The sequence below is a fragment of the Cricetulus griseus genome (genome assembly GCF_003668045.3).
Source record: "Cricetulus griseus strain 17A/GY chromosome 1 unlocalized genomic scaffold, alternate assembly CriGri-PICRH-1.0 chr1_0, whole genome shotgun sequence".
In the NCBI taxonomy this organism is placed as follows: domain Eukaryota; kingdom Metazoa; phylum Chordata; class Mammalia; order Rodentia; family Cricetidae; genus Cricetulus; species Cricetulus griseus.
In genome coordinates, this window is record NW_023276806.1 from 147,255,905 (window position 1) to 147,276,761 (window position 20,857).

The window sequence follows — 20,857 nt, forward strand, 5'->3', positions numbered from 1 at the left end:
TGAGGAATTATTTTTCTTTTTAAATATTTTTATCCACAGTGTCTAAGGTAGGATCTTATGTTAATAACTCATCAACAGATATGAACTGATATTTTAACCGTTTGCAAGACTATATGCTTGGCACAAAGCAGGGTGTATTTACTAATAATACAGACATGCTTCTGCAGCTAATGGTGTATAATAGGTAAGCCATACTTGAACTTGAGTTCTCTGAAGGAAAGTAAGTTCAGGATGTAAGATGCACTGCCAGGGAAGGCTGCCTGCACAATGAGCCAGGCTGCCTTTTCCTGAGTGAACCACAGTTGGCCTGAGCTAATAAATTTAGGTAAATGTTTCCAAAAGGAGGAGACACTAAGATTGACCCTTATCTTTCTGTTTTGCCCAGAGTTTATAAAAAGTCATAGCAAATATTACTGCTTTTTATGTTATTATAAAGTGAAGATATGAAAGATATTATAAAGTGAAGATATTTAAGATATGAAAATGTAAGGGACTGTGGGATGACACAGCAGAGAAAAATCCTTGTCAGGCCTGATGATGGTGAGTTGCGTCCCCAGAACCCACATATTCCTGGGTTGAAGGAGAGAAGCAATTCCACAAAGTGGTCCTCAGACACCTGCTTTTGTGACACAATGTGACCCCATACACACCACACCCACAATAATTATAATAAGTAGCATAGATAAAATAAAATTGAATAGAAAGTTTATCTAGAGGAGAGGCATGAACACAGTAGATGAAGTTCTTTGATTTAAAATAAATATTGTTTGAAATTTCACCAGTTTGAGGTCATCATTTTCCAGATTCCAGGAAACAGAATGACTCATGCTTCCAGCTCCATTTTCCAGAAACATTTTTTTTGTTCATTTATTTTTCTCTCTGAATACCATAAAGACTTTTTTTTTTAAATTATGGGGACTATGTTATTCTTATGTTGTCTGTGCTGTTCTGGTAACCTTCTTTCTTTTTCGAGTCATTCATTTGCATTGTCGACACCATCATCTTCTTGCATCACCTTCTTTACTATTCCTTTTTTTTTTTTCTGGATCCTTTTCTTGGAAACACAAATTAGGGGACTAACATAGTCTTTTCTTCATAGCAACTTGGAGACAGGGTTTTGTTGAAGGAGTTGGGTAGTTTTAAGATCAGCTCATAGTTCAATGCTACTGGTTTCTTCCTGTGTCATAGACTACCCAAAGCGGAGGGAAACTTATGTCTATGAAAATTAGAATTATTTATCGTGATGGAACATTTTGAGATAGACATGATTTAGTTTACACTACTAAATATTATTTTATTTCTTTTTAGTTCCAAACATGGGAAGTGGCAGAGATGGGATTTGCAAAACCTGGGGACAGTATCACTTTGAAACATTTGATGGAATATACTATTACTTCCCAGGAAGCTGTTCTTACATATTTGCAAAGGACTGTGGCAATTTGGAGCCTCAGTACACAGTATGGGTAGGTGGTATTTGAATTTAATCAATTTAAACAATTACCTCTAGGAGATGATGTATTTTAAAAGTATTGGACAAATGATGAGAAATGGACAGCAATTATAGAACACACAGTGCTCTACCCTTAATGGAATGTCCAAATTTGTGTCCAAATTAGTGTAGTTCTATTGAGATGATGACTGGCATGTTAGCAACAGGGATTGAATCCATGAAAGAGCATCTTACAGGCTGTGGAGAAATATGTGTTTATTACATAGCAACTCTCATAAATGTCCCTGATGTTTGGGTTTATTTGGTGATTTGGAAGAGGGTAAAGTCAGATATCAATACTATTCATATTTTCTCCCTCCTTGCTAGTTTGACTTGAGATGCCCACCTGCTTTCTGGGATAGAGAATATTGCTCTTTGGTATGACAAAGTTTTAGCATGCACAAGACCCTGGTTTGGAATCTTGGTTCCCAAAATACATCAGTAAATAAAAATATACAAGGAAAGCAACTCGTGGTATGTAGAGGAAGCCAATGTTTATGAATTATGCCGTTCCTAGCATGAATTATATCATTGCTAGGTAGATTCATGCTACATGGTAGAGCTCATAGAACTATCTCTTGGCTTCAGAGTTCCCAAGTCTAATGAATTACTAGGAAATATCTCAAAATTCAACTCCCGAAGAGCAGTAGCTGAAGCAAGGATAGCAGGGATCTCCTTTCCCATTTCCGAAAGCATCTCAAATCACAACTAGGGGAGGATTCTTCAGTCCCATTTAAAAACTAACTCTTTACAGACAAAATATTGAAGTTTGGTATTTGTTTTACCTCTAAATCATGTTGTAGTTGTCTGAATTTCCACTTGATGGCTAATGCAGGCATTGCATCTGTGCCTGCATTGTAACATTCAGGTATGCTGAATGTTAAATTTGGGTGCAGTGGGATAAACAGACAGTCTCTTTGGAAAGAGAAGAATGGCTCAACTTGGTTGCTTCCAAGGCCCTGTCCTCCATTTTTTTCATTGTTACTTAGCATCCTGCCCACACCCTCCCAAAATTCTGGTTTCTTCACCTCCTTTGACCTCCAATTAAAACGTTCTCATTCAGTGCCTCACTCTTTTGAGAACAAAGGTGTCAACTAGATAATCTATCTTGTAACAGACTACAGTGCAGACTGCAGAACCCTGCTCCCACAGTTAAGGGATAGGTCCAGTTTTCAATGATGGAATTTTCTTTCCAACCAAGAAACATGTTTACCTAAACACAATCTTTCTTACTGGCTATAAAATAGTTCACTTCTTCATTTTGAATATTTGAAAAACATCATGAGTATAAAACTTACAAGGGCTGTCATTCAAAGGATGCTGTTGTTAATGGTTTCATATATTTTCTTCTATGATTGTTTCTTTGGATTTTATGCAAATTTGTAAATTGAGATGATATGGTTTAATTTTCTCTTTTATATTTTCACCGAATGTTATATTAAGAACTTTCCTGTGACATCTGGAGAGGGCTTGTTTGGCTAATGTGAGGCTGAGCAAGGATACTTTTGTTTGATCAGCAAAGCCCCCATGTATTGGTATCCATCAACCTTCCCCCATTTTGTTCTCTAAAGAGGAATCCTTCAACAATCTGAACAGGATTGGATGATGGTTCTTGGATATTGAGAATGTTTTAGTCAAATTCCTTTCCCTATCTTTTGTATTTCTTGTCTTTTTTGGTTAAGTAGACTTCTAGGTTTCCCCCATGGTTTATCCTCAAGCCCCATCCTTTCCAGAATTTTACTGCATGGCATCTAAAATCCTCCTTAAATCTTGACACATATATCCCATGTCTTCTCTTTGTTAATATTTTTAATGTGATCCAACACTATATATTTATTTCTGTTTAGTTGTACATGTTACCTGTCATGGGATTTAAATTTAAGGAAAGCAGGTATTTTTGTCTGTTTTATTGATGGTTATATTCCTAGAATATGTGTTAGATACACAAGTCAATACTATTTGCCAACTACATATTGAATTAATATCTTTTAAATATCCTATTATTAGTGATTTTCTTATCTTTTTCATATTTGAAAGTTCTTTTGCATCTGTTTACTTACCTACTTTTCAGTTACTTTGTAGTTTATGATTTATATTTTAGTTTTTGAGCCTTCTGAAATTAATCTTGAGCCAAGGTAAGAGAATGTAACATTCATTGTCTCTTTTCATCTGTTCCTTTTTTACCCTTTTTTCCTTGTTTTGTCATTTTCCCAGTCAACTGAATTCCTCCTAATGTCTTAAGAAATAATTTCTTTAGTCTTTAGTTTCTTTCTCTTCTAAAGTATTTGGGAATGAAAAAGATCAATTTTATTTTAAATGAAGTCACATTCACTTTGTCAGCATATAAATAGTTCTTGCTACTGAGCTCTATTCACCATTCCCTCATGATAATCTATAGATATCCTAACAGGGACATAAATACTACAAATGTGTTTCCTTGTATTGTTTATGGTTTTTCTTTCCAACTAATTTTTTCCCAGCGTAAATCATATAGATTCAGAGTAGTATCTTCTAACATGTAGAGGTTAAGGTGAGCTTACAAATATCCTGAAAAATTTGCATTTATGAAGTTATTTATATTGTTTGGTTTTGAGATAAATATTATTTTCCTTTCAAAAATCCTTAGTAAGTGTAGTCCTCACTTTGTAGAGTATCATGGGACTAGTGATGCTGTGAGTTGTAAAGGTAAACTGTGGGTTTAGTTGCCTATGTGGATCCTTGTGGTTGTTTCCCATGCTTTCTTTTTGTTTTCTTCCTTCCAGGTCCATAACAGCCCAAAGTGCCTTGGTTCTGTGTATTCTTGTTATCGTTCAATCAGCTTATTCTTTTCAAACCAAGAGGAAATTAGAATTTATGGTCATGAAATAAAAATGAATGGAATCAGGTACGATGAGAAAAAATGGTCTAATGAAGATGGCATTGGATATTGATTAAAATTTTGGATGTCTCAGACTAGAAGTGAATGATGGAAAGCAGGAGTAGAGGACAGTATTCAGTTGACTTTGGCAGTAGTGTCACAGAGACATCACCCCTTCTGTGGTACTGCAGCCCACCATGCAGTTAGGAATCCAGCTGGCCCACATCCTAGTGTGTATGATGCAGGCCGATCTGCAAAGGTGCACTCGGGATTGTCATGTTCTCCTCAGGGCATCATCAAGCACTAGCTTTATGGACTTTAATTTCTGATTACTTTTGGCCTCTTCAGTATTTTCTCTTTCCCTTCATAGAACATCTTGCAAAAAATTTGACTTTATTTTCTCTTGGAAAGGATTCTGGAAGTCCTCCCAAGTCTGCAAGAATGAGTCTTGGGTGTCACTTGAGAGTTTCCATTGAAGCCTTGACAAAGACTCTGAGCCAGTAAATAACTGTCCTTGTTGATAGATCAGAGCAGCCACTGTGGCCTTCTGCCTGCCAACAACATGACCTGAGAGTTGTGGGGAAGGGGATGTTTATGTCAGACAGAGATTTTATACAGTTAAAACTGGGAATCCTGGGGAATCATTTCCCTTCCAATATAAATAATTACAATGACACCCAGCTTAAAACACTTCCTTGCTTAGCTGTGCCAGAAAAAGTAAATAGTGAGATGGAACAGATTTATCCATCATTCAGTACTCACTGTTGGATGTGTGAACTATGGGATTCCTTCCAATGTAGTACACTGATGATGTTTTTCCTCCAAGTAGACTCAGCCAGGGGCAGGGGCACTGCTGTTAAAAGGTGGGTGTCAGAGAACTTCATGTTAGTACTGCAACCAAGAGCAGCCCATACCCCATTTGGAGGTCATTTGATTTTTAATGCCTTTTTCTCTTGGTACAAGGTCTTGCCATACATTTCTTCTGACCTGGTGCTTGCTATGCAGCCCACGCTGGCTGAGGACTCCTAGGTATCCTCTTTGCCTAAGCTATCTGAATGTTAGGAAAACAAGCGTGGACCACAGGGCCCGTATTTCTGGGCTTATTGTTTTCTTATCATTTTGTGTTATTTTCTTTAAGCAAAGTCAGAGTTTGTTTTTAATGTTTTAGGTGAGAATGTTAACAGAAAATGAGAGAAGAACAAAGCACGTACGTATATACACACACAGACAGAGTTGGAGAGAGAGAGATGAGAGAAACAAAGAGACAGACAGAGAGACATAGAAACAAAGAGATCATGGTCTTAGAAAAACAGTGGTTCTCAACCTATGGGCCACGACCATCGTAAACGATACATTTCCAATGGTCTTAGGAAAGAAATCACCACTCAGTTGCAAAATTACAGCTATGGGATAGCAATGAAAATACACTTATTGTTGGAGGCTCTTAAGACCATTGGAAATACATATTTTCTGAAGATTTTGACCCACAGGTTGTGAACTGCTGTAAAAAGAAAGCTGAACATTTGAATGGAAAGTTAATATGGTTAAACATCCATTTCCTAGAGCTGAATTTATATGGTGACTTAAGAATTTTCATTTGGGCTTTTGAGTAATGGGCAATTACAATGGTCATGTTTTGTAAAGTAGATTTTCTTCAGAAATTTTTTTTTAAGAATACTGTTTGTTAAATGGAAGTCATAATTGATTTTAAAAATAAGAAACCATTTCTACAAGGAATTTCAATTATATTATAGGTTAAGGGTGAATTTATTATTTGGTAATGTTTCTTCTTCCTCTTAGTAGGAGTCATTAGTACAGTAGGCTCTTGAGAGGTTCAAAGACGTCATATATATATATATATATAATATATATATATATATATATATATATATGTATCCCTTACCTCTCTGGCTTTCAGTTCTCTGAACTGTGAGTGAGGAGTTTTGGTATAGATGACCCCATGGGTACTTGCTTAGCATAAATATGACTATTCTTGTCTGCTTACATTTTACATTTCCAGTTGTAAAAGAAAACCAAAACTCCACACACATCTTGCATAGTATGTCTTAGGCTGATTGCAGTCTATTCTCCTTCTACTATTCCCAGCACCCTTCTGTGTCATAACCATCAAGATAATCACAGCTCCCAATTGTTCTCTTAAAAATACATATTCAATTAAGTTTCCAGTGAAAGAGAGCTGACAGACAGAGATGACTGACACATAACCACAGCAAAATCCTCCTCACCAGAGCTACTCCTCCCACAATTTAGCATCTCATTATTGTAAAATATGTTTATAAAATATGATTCACTCTTTTGAAATACTGATTTTTATAAACTTGTAAATTCAAACAAGTAATATTTTCATTGTTGTTTCATACTGACTTTTACTATGAATTCTTTACATTAGCTTTTAATTGTAACATTTATGTGAACTAGTCTTTTATTCTCTAATTACAATTCATTGTTATTTCTCTTTGCTTGTAATTATTTTCTATAAATATTTATATGTAAAAAAGTTTTGCATAAATGGTAAGAGATTTTTGTTTTCTTTTTTTTTGTTTATCGAAATAGGGTTTCTCTGTGGCTTTGGAGGCTGTCCTGGAACTAGCTCTTGTAGACCAGGCTGACCTTGAACTCACAGAGATCTGCCTGCCTCTGCCTCCCAAGAGCTGGGATCAAAGGCATGTACCACCACCGCCTGGCAGTAAGAGATATTTTATAGTGTTTCTTTGGGAAGTATCTCTCAGTCTGCTTATTTTTGTAGTTTTTGTTGGATAGAGCCATGCTCTTTCTAGAGCAGAAATTACTAATTTGAATATTTGGGAGAAACTTATGACTACATCTATTAACCACATATCCTGCATCATGTTTTATAAATTTATTTTGATATGACTACCTTAATAAAAGTGAGCTTCTCAAGTTTATTTTATGGTTAGGAGCTGTTCTTTACTGAACTATTTATAAATGGAAGGAGGACAGTGTTCTTTTGTTTTCAAAGTGACTCATTATGCTCTTGCAATGTCCATTTGGTTAATTCTTTTTGGTTGGAAGTAAAATGAAATAGATTCAGAACTCAAGGACATCTGCATGTTTTGCCATTTGGAACTGTTGAACAGAGTTTTTAGATTATCTTTAGCTGTCTGGATAAAAAGTATTTTTTTTTAAATCCTCATTCTGTCAACTTGATAGAGCTAGTTTCCACCTTGAAAAGATTATATGTAATTTTCAGCTGTATGTTTCTGGGTTCTGAAACACTTCTAAGTTGTCAGTATTAACTCTACCTCAGTGGCATCTTCCTTGTCTTTTAGTTTAAATATTAAACTTGTCAAATAGAATGTTGAGATTTCCCATAGAATGAAACCTCGTGGTGATCTCCCTGTTTAGCTCATTTCAATAACTCCATGTAAAAATTCTCTGTTATTTAATACCTGAGTTGTCTTGAGAACATGGCATGTATAACTACCTTGGTCATGGTTCTGTCTTCCAGGTTATCTTTGCCTCAGACCATTGGCCAGGTGTACATCGAGAAGCTAGCTGACTATATTCTTGTGAAAAGTACCTTTGGCTTTTCGTTGGCTTGGGATGGAATATCGGGAATTTACCTCAAACTGTCTGAGGAGCACAGGGGGAAATCATGTGGCTTGTGTGCAAACTATAATGGCATTCAGTCAGATGACTTCGTGATTCAGCAAGGTAGGAAACTGGAGCACGAGAAAGGGGTGTGCATTTGGAGTCCTCTTCCTTTGGCCAAGAGCAGTTAGTAGCCAGAAGACTTGACTGATGGCAGAAAATTCCTGGCTACCATTTGTCTACTTTGGTGATTTCAAGTGGGAGATCAAGTTGGAAAACATTTTCTGGTTACTTGAGGACATTTGCTAAGTTGAGATGCAACCCTTGTTCACGTAGCAAATGTTAATTGTGTATTCAATTTATATCAGGAGTTTCAGGGATACTAAATATACTGCCATGGTGACTTGGGAACTACAGGGAACAAAAATTGGAATTCCCCATTCTTGGAGTTTATATTCTAGTGATTTAAACCTTTTGGCTTGAATGCATTTAGTTCAGGAGAAAAACTAATTTGTATTCAGTCTTGACAGTAATAATTTAAAATCACTGCCAAATGATAGTTTATAAAGATGATGAAATAAAGGATTAGCCACTTCACATAGCAACTAGGAAAGGTTTTATATGGCTTCCTGGTCACCTATTGAGTCTAAGACATGGAACTCTCCTTGGTGAGTCATTAGTAACAGAGTCCATTTCTATTTGGAGACTACTGAGGAGTAAGAGAACACAGGCCATAACCATGATTAAGGTCTACCCACATAAAGAGGCTAAATAAAAAAGAACATTGTTCTTAGTACCAGTAGGCCTGACCTTGTACCTTGTTTCTACTCTTGCATATTTCTGAGATTGGATCACTGAATCTTTCCATTGCTGTAAAAGAGGAACATACTAGTTCTGGACTTACAGAATAACCAGTGACAATAAAATATACTTTACTATTTGTCATAATGTTTAATATGATCTTATAGCAACATTATTTCCTAGCCCTCATATCATCTTGTAAGGTGCTTAGTATTTTCTTAATTATACAGCAAAGTTACAGCCTCCAGTATAACAGTTTACAGCTAATTCTATTAGAGTTGAATTAGATGTTACTAATTGCAAATAACAATTGTCATGTAAACAATTGCCTTTAAAACAAAATTTGCTATGTAATATTGCTTGTTTTGTATTATCAAGTTAATGGTAATTGTCTATATATGTTATACTTTAATGGGTGTTAAGAGAACATTCTAAAGTAAGTATTCTGCAAGTCAGAATGTAGGATAAAAATTTTGCTTTGCTATTATTACATTCTGTGATTTTAATGATGTGACAGCATATATTTCACAGAGTGGCAAGGATTAAATGAGACAATTTCTACAAACATAGATTTCCCAGCACATAGATACTACTCTGTAGCTGGAAGGCTTTTCTGATTCCCACCTGGTCCTGCAGCTGCTTATAAAATAATCACTCAGAGGCTATATATTAACTATGATTTTATGGCTGATGGCTCAGGCTTATTGCTAGCTAGCTCTTACATTTAAATTAATCCATTTCTATTAATCTATGTATCACCACATGGCTTTGGTGTTACCTGTTTTCTACATGTCTTGCTTCCTTGGCGGCTGCTGGCATCTTCCTCCAATTCTGCGTTCTTTCTCCCTTTGTCTCTGCTTGGATTTGCTGCCTAGCTATATTCTGCCCTGACATAGGACAAAACAGCCTTGTTCATCAGCCAATAAAGGCAGCACATATTCGCAGCATGTAGAAGAACACCACATATCACTACTCAATCCACTTTATTTACCTTGTAATTGTCTTTAGGTATCCCACAGGAGTAGAAACATGTCTGTGTATATCTTTATCAAGTCCTTAGTGAAATGCAAACATTTTACTCTCATTACATGGGTACCTAATTAATCAGGGCTAGTTCACTGAGAACTGGATTAGAGAGCCTAGCTCCACTGGGTCACTTTCCTCATATGTAGAAGAGAAAAAATGAAAACAGTCCTCAGTGCCTTCCAGTCTGTGACTATCTAATGAGAGACTGTAAATGGAAGTGCTCAGATGATTGTGAGTATAATGTAAGTGTACAGTATCAGGAACATTGGGAAATGGTAACTGTGATCCATTGGGTTCTGAGAATAAAAAAGGCTTACAACTTTGGAATCTTGAGACTATGTTAGGAAGGAATATTTGGAACTAACGCAGAGCCAATCGAATAGCAATTATTGATTAATTTCCTTCCTCTAGCAAAGTTTTATGAAGAACACAATAAGCAATTCAGTTCTTAGTGTGGGAATTGGACAAGGTTGCTTTGAATGACTTCTACCAGGACATTCAGAGAGTTTCGTGTGGAGGTGAAGATGGAAGACAGCATCTGTTCTTGTTAGGGACGGGAAGATGGGCTAGGTAGGCATCCTTTGCAGAGTAGCCCACTCAGGAGCTCTGGGGCAGACAGTGGGTTTTGGCAGTGAAATAAATGAAGGCAACAAGCAAAATCTTGTTAGGTGATGAACAGTGGTAAGACTGGCAAAGTGGAACTGAAGTAGGGCTGAGCTGTCGGGAGGGAAGGCGACAGACTTGAATGACTATGGGGGAAACACAAAGACCAGCAATTGGCCCCTTCACAATCTGGTACAAAGCAAATGTAGAATTATTAAAGGAATCTCATTTAAAATAAGTTGTAGGGTCATAAAACAAGTCTACTTTTCAATTTCTTCCAGATTGTAAAACTACAAGTAATTTCCAGAGGCGAGCGTGTCTTCTTTGCCTCTGGTGTTTGCTTGAAACTCAGCTTGAATTTTGCTGATCAGATCAAGAGTTGGGTAGTTTGTTGGAATACTGTTGAATATGCAGAGCCCAAGAGTAATTAAAACTGTATTTCTCTTTGCATTCCTACTTATCCTTCAAAGGTGACTTTGCAAAGAAATGAAACTTTTTAGAATTTCTGTGCAAGGAGGAAGAATTTAATTTGTCATCTAGTTCAGAATTCCATTTTCCCAGGTCATGTCTTGGTCTTGCTTCACACCAACACAAAAGTCCTGGTTTAATCTTATTTCGGTGACTTGAAAATTAATAGTTCTTCTTCACTATCAAAAGTGTCCCGTTGTGCTCAGTGAATTATTTTGCTATCAGCATCTTCCACAGGAGCATTGCAATTCTGGTCTAGTGGGCTCCTGAGCTAATAGGTATGGATTTAAAGTCTCACAACAAACAACACAGATGACTGTTTTACTAATGCAATATAGTAGAACTTGTTACATGTGTGAAGCTAGGAAAAAACTCTAAGGCATTGTCTAGGCTGTTTTGTAATAGAAATAATTGGTTTTTTGAAAATATTTTTGTCTTAAGACCTTTAAAAAGTGGTATTTTGAAATGAAATATAGCTATAGCCTTACTTAATGAGAACATCAGTTTTTCTACTTTTATATAAGTATTTTACAATGGGTTTTGTTCTGTGTGTAATGTTTCCAGCAATTCCACAGATCACAAAGAAGGTCAGACATGCTTGTAAGATCAAGAATATAATTTAATAAATAATGAACATTCATCTATCTTTTCATTCATTTATTTAGCAAATATATTTTGAGCATGTGATATATGTTAGATATTAAACTAAGGATACAACAATAAGACAGTGATGCCGGTCTCTCATTTATTGTCTTAGAAAGTAAAATAAATTAGGAGACAAATTAAAATATAATTGTGAGAAATAGCAGCCTTGATGGAAAGTGGGAAATGAGATAAGAACATTAGAACGATATTGTTGGCAATGATCTAGAACTTGTTTTCAGAGGCTCACATTAAATGAGTCCTAAATAAAGAGAGGAAACTGATGGAAGAGTGGTTTTTAAAAATTTTGTTCACTTTTACAATTGAAGGAATTGAACTTATGGCCTTGTACATACTAGGCAAAAGTCCTATCACTAAGTTACACCCTTGGATTCTTTTTCTTTTGAGATTGACTCTCTTTAAATTACCTAGATTGACCTTGAACTCACTTGTGTCCAATGAAAACTGAGAGCTTGAGACCTTTCTGCTCAGGCCCCCAAGAAGAATGGTATTGAAGGAGAGCGAGGACCATGAAATCATGGGCCCTGAGTTGTGAACGAGCAACCTCCCAAACCAGGTGGCTGGAGAGGATTGTGCAAGAACTAGACCAGTAGGATGAGTTGGGAGACATGAGGTGGAATGGCAGGTGCTCACCCTGCCCAATCTTTTAGGCTATAGACAAGTTTGGAATATTACATAAGGAGCAAGCATTCCTGAAAACAATGCATTTAACCTGAGTTTATTATTAGCCCACAGATATTACCTTCCTTATCTTAAATTGCTCAGGAATAGTGTGGAAACATTTCACTTGAGATTTGGGTTAATCAGTACAGTTATTGCTACCATGGCTGACCTATTAACATCAAGTCTGGATGGTAGAAAATCCAAAGCTCCCATCTGAAATACTTCTGTCTTAGATGTTTCTGCCAAGCCCATGAAATTTGAGATTCAACCTTTGTCTGAATATGGGGCAGGATTAATTTCCATAACTTGTCTTCAACTTATTCAAAGGCTAGGTGGTGATGCAACATAATCTTGATCTGTTGCAGGGCATTCAACACTGAATGTCTGTTGGATCACCTATGAACTTCTAAATCTTGCCCAGTTAATTATTCTGGCATCAGGTGGACTTCTTAATTCCAGTACCCTTTTGAGGTGTGGTTCAGTCCACTGTTCATCATATTTAGATGAAATAGATTCATTTCTTAGCATTATTTTATCTGGGTTCTTTTCTAGTATTTCATAGCCTGTATGTATGTTTTCCAAATGTTTTTATTGTTTCATTATATTTTGTTGTTGTTAGAAGAAGACTTTTAAAATATGTGCCTGTGTTTGTGTATGTGGTGTATGTTCATTTGTGTGCATGTTCGTGCACGTGTAGATGTGTGTGTGTGTGTGTGTGTGTGTGTGTGTGTGTGTGTATGTGTGTGCACATGTGTGCATTTACTTGTGGAGACCAGAGGACAACCTCAGATTTCATTCTCAAGAACACTATCCACCTCCCTTGAAGCAGGGTCTCTCACTGTCCTGGAACCCATCAAGTATTCTGAACTTTCTGGCCAGTGTGCCCCGGGGATTTATTTTTATCAGCCTCTCCAGAATTAGAATTACAAGAGTGCACCACTGTGCCCCACATGTTTACATGGGTTCTGGTGATCAGACTCAGGTTTCCATACCCATGTGGCCAACATTTACAGACTGAGACCTCCTCTTGTCTTGGAAGAACAATTTTAATAAGGTTTGTGAAAATGCCTCTGATACAACACTGTTTTGTTTGTTTGCAATAGAAGACTACACAGAAGACATTGCTATGTTTGCAAATAGCTGGATGGTGCAAACTCTAGATGATCCTAAATGTATACCCACTCCCTCAGACTTTCCAAATCCATGTTCCAGTGGAATGCCAGCATTTGAGGTAAGCTTAATATAAAAGGAATTTGAGCATGTTGGACTTAATACAAATCTTTATGCATATTTAGCACCATTTTAGTGCAAATATAGTATAATTAAGATTGAATTGAGATTATGTAATTGCAATATGGAATAAGTTCACATTAATTTCAGAAATAGTGGGTATAATGTAATTCATCAATGCAGTAATTAAAAAATATGTAGCTTGAAAATTGTTCATTGCAAAATTATGAGTGTACATTATCTTCCCTTTCCTGATGAGAACAGAGAGTTCGGCAAGTAGACTAGTACCAAGTAGAAGCATGAAGTCTCATGTACCAGTGAGGTTGTTCTGATGATCGGCATCTGTTTTTTACACAGGCAATCTTCTTTAAATGCCAGATATTGTTGCAGTTCCCTTTCCTGAGCTGCCACGAATACATCGATCCATACTTATATATTGCCAGCTGTGTTAATGATCTGTGCAAGTAAGTAAAACAGTTGGCATTTGCAACATATTTATATGAAAAACAAACAAACAACAAACCCAAGAGCAGATGTACTTCTGTGACATAGCCATGTCAGCAGCTTGCCATGGAGTGCTAAACGGAAAGCCCCAAATGGTCCAACAGTTAGTTATTAGAAGCTGACTGACTAGTAGGTAGTTAAATGTTTTATGTATCAGGAGTAGAATCCAGTGGCTTTTAAATATTTTGTGCCACTGGCCCTTTTTTAGATTCTAGAGATGTCTATAGAAACTTCTGTGCAATGATGCTTAAAGTCCTCAAAATAAAACAATATTATGAAGGAAACTCATGAGATAGTCATCCGGAGTGAAAGGAATCAATTTCTAATATACATATGTGCTTTCAAATATGTTTCATATTTAATAACTTCTGAAATTTGACATCATGGGTGCAAACAATAATTTGTAATTTCTACAATTATAATGAGAAATGAGAATACATGAAAAATAAATGAGACATATTGCTGACAAAGTCACATATGTTGCTAATAACATTTTGTAATTTGATTGATGCCTTTATGAACAATTGTAGGAAATGCTTAATTTCAATTGGAGATGACTAGAAATGAACCTTTAATGTTTTTCTATTCATAGTTGCAGATTGTTTTATGTTGTTCCAGGTTAACAGCAGCCAGAATAGGAAGTTGTCTAGGCAACAAATTGATCACACTGTGTTATAATAGAACTTAAGACAAATTGCCCATTGTTCAACTATTTTTAATTTTTGTTCATTTTCAATTATCAAGTATATGTGATTAGTCACCTTGAAGATTCAAGAGTACTTTAAGGATTTTGTATATCTGAATATTTAATGAGCCCCAAGAAATATAAATAGTATACTTGAATATTTTTTGTAGAACAGTGGACTAGTTTTTGGTCAAGTAAAGTCATTTGAGTTTTTGGTAGCTTGTTCAGATCCTTACTTTTATCAAAGGTAATAAAAAATAGAAATAGTATTGAAATTATGTTACCTGTAAATACTCTTCTTTAGATCAATTTTTTATATAACAATGTATTGAATATACTGATGTTTTCTAAATATTAGAATACACTGATTGGCTTTATGACTTGGTTTTGAGTAGAGTACAGTCATGCCTTGATTTGTATAGATGCTCTCTAAATCCAGGGGTTCCTAAACAAGTACAAAGTTCTCAATTAGATTCTTCACAGATGGCCAGAAACCTTATGATGTACTTTTGAAAAAATTCTTCCCTCTCTTTTAAAAAGTAAGCACCAATTGTTATGTCTTTGTTCTTTTACTCAAACTGACCTTGTCCCTTATTTCCCTGTTTATATAGAATTAAAAATTATTTTCCCTACAGTAGTTTGTGTCCATTGTTTCAAATTTTCCTAAATTGCTTTGTCATAGGCATCTTTAACACCCATTTCTTTTCGTAGGCTGAGATAAAGCATCATTTGGCATATTCAAGAAAATCACTCTCTATTCATTAATTTGGCTGCTTCAATAGCCAAAGTAACAGTGAATAAACTTAAATGGAATGTTTATACTTCTCCCATTTAAAAGTTCAAGCCAGTAATTGCTCTTGGATTAACATCATGGATCTGTTCCATAAACTTCACAGTGACTTTGCAGTCTTGTTGATACATGATGTCCTTGTTACTATTCTCAATTTCAAGTTCCAAACTGGCTCCTCTTATGTCTTCATGTTAGCTGTCAGAAAGCGAGAAAAAAACAAAGGGATAGCATTTTTGACCTGGAAGATTCATATACAGCCCACATTCTTAGCCTTTTGAACCAGAATGTAGAAACAAGGCCATACCTAGATAAACAGAAGGCAGTAATGCCTCTTGCAGAACGTTTATACATCCAGGAATATGCAAGGTTCTAATAATGAAAAAAAGGGGAAACTAGAAATAAAAGTATTCCTCACCTATAGCCATGTCATATAAACTTTCAACTTTTAAATTTAATTTTATTTATTCTGGATCTCTGATTTTGCCTTCTCCAGGACAAATGGAACAGAACAGTAAGATAGAGAAATAGCTTGTAGTGGTTTAAACTAGCTGACCCTTAAGATGTGTTGGTGGTGGAAAGACTGGGTTGGGGTACAGGCAGGTCATACAGGAAGTAGGACATTGTGGTTGAGTTTAGTGGACATTGTTAAAACAGAAATGGGAAACTCCACTTCTCCTGGTATTTCCTTCAGGGCACACCTCTATGAATGACTCTTTTCTTTTCCTGTACTACGGAACTGATTCAGAAAGATCCCGTTCAATGAAAAGGTGAATTGCCTGGGACACACATTCATTTCTTGCTTCTGACATGATGACTCATTGACATTGACCAGACACCTGTCTTTTGTGCTTCATAGCTAAGCAATGTGACACATATGGAAACATAGAAATCATTCCCACATAGTCTCTACCACAAAAACCTAAACTCCAGTGGGTTAGGGAAGCAGGTTCTCAGCAAGGGCACACTTCATGCCTCCTGCTTGTGATGGACACAAAGGGATCAAGGACTGCATATAAGGCTTCACAGTAGAGAGCATTGGGATGGGAACAATACAGTCCTTGTAATTATGCCTTCTGGGTTTGCTTCTAAAAACCTGGCAGCAAAGAAAGGATTTTTAATTTTTGGCATGTCAAAGTCAATTGAATTAGAAACAACTATTAGTTAACACTTTCTCTTCTCATTAAAGTTAACAACCAAATGGAAAATAAGCTCATTTCCTCCCAGTAAGTTCGGCTAATAAATTCCTTCTTACCCAATTTGATAGTTTCATTAGGTGCCACAAGACTGTGTGCTGTGTGTGGATCCTGGAGTAACATAGATTCTCAGTAAATAACAGATATTGTAATACTTGTTTCATCATTTGGCAAGCTCCAAACTGCTTTCTGTGTTAACTTTCAAAATGACTACTAATTGTAGGGAACACTCACACCTTTTAAGGTAAACTAGGAGATTTGAAGGTAAATCTCTTTCAGAAACTCAACAATATTTGACATATACTCCTTTTCAGAAAGACTTTTCTGTTTTGTACCTTTAGGATTTTTCTGAGCCCCTATAGTTAGTTATATGGACAGGTTTCTCTTTTGCCTCCGAAAGCTCAGTTAATTGGATTAGATAAGCTACTTGTCTCCAATTACAGTAGCACAGAATAAGGGCAATTTAAGAATGTGTTTTTTATAACAAAGACTGAAAATGTTAGGAGTCACAAAATGGAACATTCTTACGGTCATTATCTTTTAAGATGCTTAACTATCCAATTTTGAGCATGGATTGGGTTGAAAACCAAGCCTGCTACCTTGTTAGAAACCTGTTTATTTTGAAAGCGCCTTGTTAATCTGCTTTGGGAACTGGCAGATCCCATAAGAAATTATTGTTTAGAGAGCTTCTAAAGTGATTGCAAGAAAAATAATTAGAGATAATTTACTTGTGGCAATGTTGTAAAAATGTCTAGCTTCAGTGAAAGGGCTGTAAAATCTCCTTTTAAATCTTGTGAAATGTTATTTATTAAAAGTCTTTAAAAATATTTTGGACTGTTATGGCAAGGACCACTACAGGATGAGTGTGATCCTTAGGAGGGCCATGGACTTTTGGGCATTTCAGAGTGAGCTGTTTGAAAAATGCTCATCCTTGCTATTTTGTAGATACAATTTTTCTGTTTTAATTTCATTTAAATTTCTATCAGGATTTAATAACCATTAAACTCTAAAATTTCTGGAATATTTTGTGTAGAAGTAAAAACACATATGAAGATTTTAAAATTTTAAATATCAATACTTTTCATTATAATTTTTACTTGACCCGTAGAAAAAGTGTTCAATTTATTGAAAGGCTTTGGTAAAGGTGTTGACATACATTGTACTACATTTAGGTGGGTGTATTCATCTAGGATGTCTCGTATGTGTGTTCTCAACATGAGATATGTCACATGGAAGATACACGTTGAAGTCAACAAATATTAGTGTATTCACTAGACCCTTATTGCTTTTAAGACTCAGTGGGTCCAAGGCAGAATTCTCTCTAAATTCCTAAGTGACCCTGGCTTGTTTTTTTTTTTTTCTTTCTAGAACTGATGATGATGAAACTTACTGTCGAGCAGCCACTGAGTACGCAAGAGCCTGTTCCCATGCTGGCTTCCCCATTCAAGACTGGAGGGATGACTTCCCAGCATGCAGTATGTTTGTAGCTTTCAAGCCATGTATTTTACAAAATTTTCAGTCTTGTCCTCAAATTCAGTTTACCTAACTTCTCAAAACTAACACATTGCAAAAATTTTTAAAATTGCCAACATATTCTAAATTTACCTATTTTCCTAAACACTTTTTTGGAAAGAGGATAAAATTGACTTGTAGCTCATTATCTGCCTATTGCAGCTGATAAATGTGATGACAGCTTTGTCCACCGGGATTGCATCAGTTGTTGCCCCCCGAGCTGCACATTTGAGAAGCAGTGTCTTGGGAGCAATCTTCACTGCCTTGATGGATGCTATTGTGCTGATGGTAAGCTCCTTAGGAAGAAAGCATTCCTGCACTCCTCTGAAGTAGTACTTGGTTGTATGAAGACCACATCTTGGTCTTGCTGTTCGTTCCTTAGACATCAGAGCTATTGGTTGTAGCATTAAGTCCTTGAAGTGACTGAGGGGGATATTTGCTCTTCTTTAATAATTTTTTTAATTTTGTAAAATATTCAGAAACTTGGAATCTACTATTTTTAATTCCAAAGGTAATGAGTGTATTCTTTCATTATGTAGTAGTACTTTATACATTTTTATTTCCTGGACAATGAAAGTGAGTTTAGGAAAGAGCCTTCACATTTTTCCATTATAATATTTTAGTTCTAGTGTAGTTTTAATATTTGAAACAAAAATAACCACAAATGATAGAAGTAAAGTTTCAAGTTATTGTATGGATAGACATTTATAAAGAAGGCTGAAGTCATTTTTAGAACTTTCTCTCTCTCTCTCTCTCTCTCTCTCTCTCTCTCTCTCTCTCTCTCTCTCTCTCTCTCTCTCTCTTCTGTCTCTTTCTTTGAGCATGCATGTGGGTAATGTATTGTGTGTGTGTGTCAGGAGAGCCAGGGATTGATGCTGCTGTATGTTAGGATTCAGGCATTATGCTGGCCTGCCTCTGTCACCTGGCAGAATGCACTCAAGCAGTACTCTGGTCAGCACGCAAAGGACCCCTTTAAAAGAAAGGCCCCTGCCCCCTTATTCTCTCTTTCACGCTCTCTTTCTTGCTGTTCCTTTGGGGCAGACAGGACTTTTTCCTCTCTCCCCTCTTCGCTTCTGTCCTCTCTGTCTCTGTCTCTGTCTCTATCTCTGTCTCTGTCTCTGTCTCTGTCTCTGTCTCTGTCTCTGTCTCTGTGTCTTTACCTCTTTTCTCTTTCCTTTCCCCCCTTTTCCTTTCCAATAAAACTTCTCACAACCTCTGTCTGCTTGGCATGTTTGTCCCCCCTGGTCACCCTAACCTGCCATGGAGTCCTCCAAGTTTCCCCTCACGCTTTATCATAACAATGTGTACTTCTTTATTATCTTCCACCTGGATTTTGGAGATGGGCCTTTTTCTGAACCACGGAGCTTGCCATTTTGGCGGGACTGGCTGACTACCAAGTTCTGGGATCCATCTGTTCAATAACTCAGGGCTGGGATTGTGGGGGGTGCATCATCGCTAGGCCTGGCTTTTCTGCATTCTGTAGATCCAAACTCCATCCCTATGCGTTCACAGCAAGCACTTTACCTTCTGAGCCACATTCGCAGGCCAGCATGTTCCCCACCCTTAAGACAAATACAGACTAGTTAAAAGCAGCCTGGGCATGCAGCTCAGTGATAAAGTACTTCCATAGTATGCAAAAGACCCCTATCAATCTCCAGGTCTCACAAAGAAACAAATTTAAAGTGTGAAGTGATTTTCCTAGCCTCTTTTCTGATGAAGCAGTACAGCAAACCAGTGGCAGTCTTGAGGTGTTTGCTTATAGTCAAATACTGGGTAAGGAAGTGCCTCCAGGGCATAAATCCTTGTGCTACGCTAGGCCAATCCCCTTTCCTGTAGAAACTTGCTATGAAAAAGGCCCGTAGATGGAAACCTGATTTAAATTCTTCTCCATACTCATTTACCTTCACAAAGATATAACAAATGCACAGCATTGGACCTCTGAGTAGCACTGCTCCTTAGTGCTTGCAGGACAATATTTTAAGTCTCTTTTACCTTGGACTGAACAGAACATAAACTAAGGATATATTCTCCTTTCTTTCTTTCTCTTCTCTTAAATTCCAGAAAGTACTTTTGAATTTACTCTCTTTTCCTTGGTAGGCTTTGAGGTTTTGGTGGTAAGTTACAGGAAATCAAAGTTGAAATTCGTTGAAATAAACCTTCATGAGGTAGACACTGACTGAAAGCCACGTTGATAGAATCCTCCCTGACAGTCAAGGAGTTTTTGTTTCTAGCACCTGCTATAAGCAAGGTGTCAACATTTGATTGAATTGTTATATGTTCAAAGAATGTAACTCTTACTATTTCTTTTGAGATTGTGACATAAATTTTTCTCCAACAGGACTCATAATGGACAATGGGACTTGCATCTCTTTGGAAAGTTGCCCGTGTAGTTTCCATGGGTTAGCTTATTCAGTTGGCTCAAAAATTGAACAAGAGTGCACCGAGTGGTAAGTGGTCAATGGGTAGAGAATAATTTTTTGGGTTCTGGTCTCTTTAACAACTTGGTCATGACAGGTATCTTGCAGTCTACCCACTGCTTAATCTGTGAATTCTGAGATACAGTTTGTATTTTATTTTAACTCCACAGGTTCATTATCTTTTGTTTATATCCTTACTACTTTCCTTGGTAATTTCATAAAAATCCTATGCCCATGTGCCGCTCATCCCATTTTGTTTTCATAATCATTAAATAACACATGCTTTTATTCTTAGAACTAGATGGTGTTCTTGGGTTTCCGTACTGGATACTTTATAGAGTGACTATCTTTTGCCAATATTTGATCATGATCAGCAAGATTTG

The 20,857-nt window shown here is 36.5% G+C and overlaps 1 protein-coding gene across 1 annotated transcript in view; it reads left to right on the plus strand.

Annotated features, from left to right (window-relative positions):
• Otogl (otogelin like) overlaps positions 1–20,857 on the plus strand; it is a 136,465-nt gene that overhangs the window by 12,108 nt on the left and 103,500 nt on the right. The window contains exons 6-13 of the mRNA XM_027392463.2: positions 1,309–1,463; positions 4,252–4,373; positions 7,837–8,042; positions 13,247–13,374; positions 13,731–13,837; positions 17,914–18,020; positions 18,220–18,345; positions 20,396–20,504. Of these exons, the coding sequence (XP_027248264.1) occupies positions 1,309–1,463; positions 4,252–4,373; positions 7,837–8,042; positions 13,247–13,374; positions 13,731–13,837; positions 17,914–18,020; positions 18,220–18,345; positions 20,396–20,504 (1,060 nt within the window). The remainder of the gene's footprint in view (positions 1–1,308; positions 1,464–4,251; positions 4,374–7,836; positions 8,043–13,246; positions 13,375–13,730; positions 13,838–17,913; positions 18,021–18,219; positions 18,346–20,395; positions 20,505–20,857) is intronic.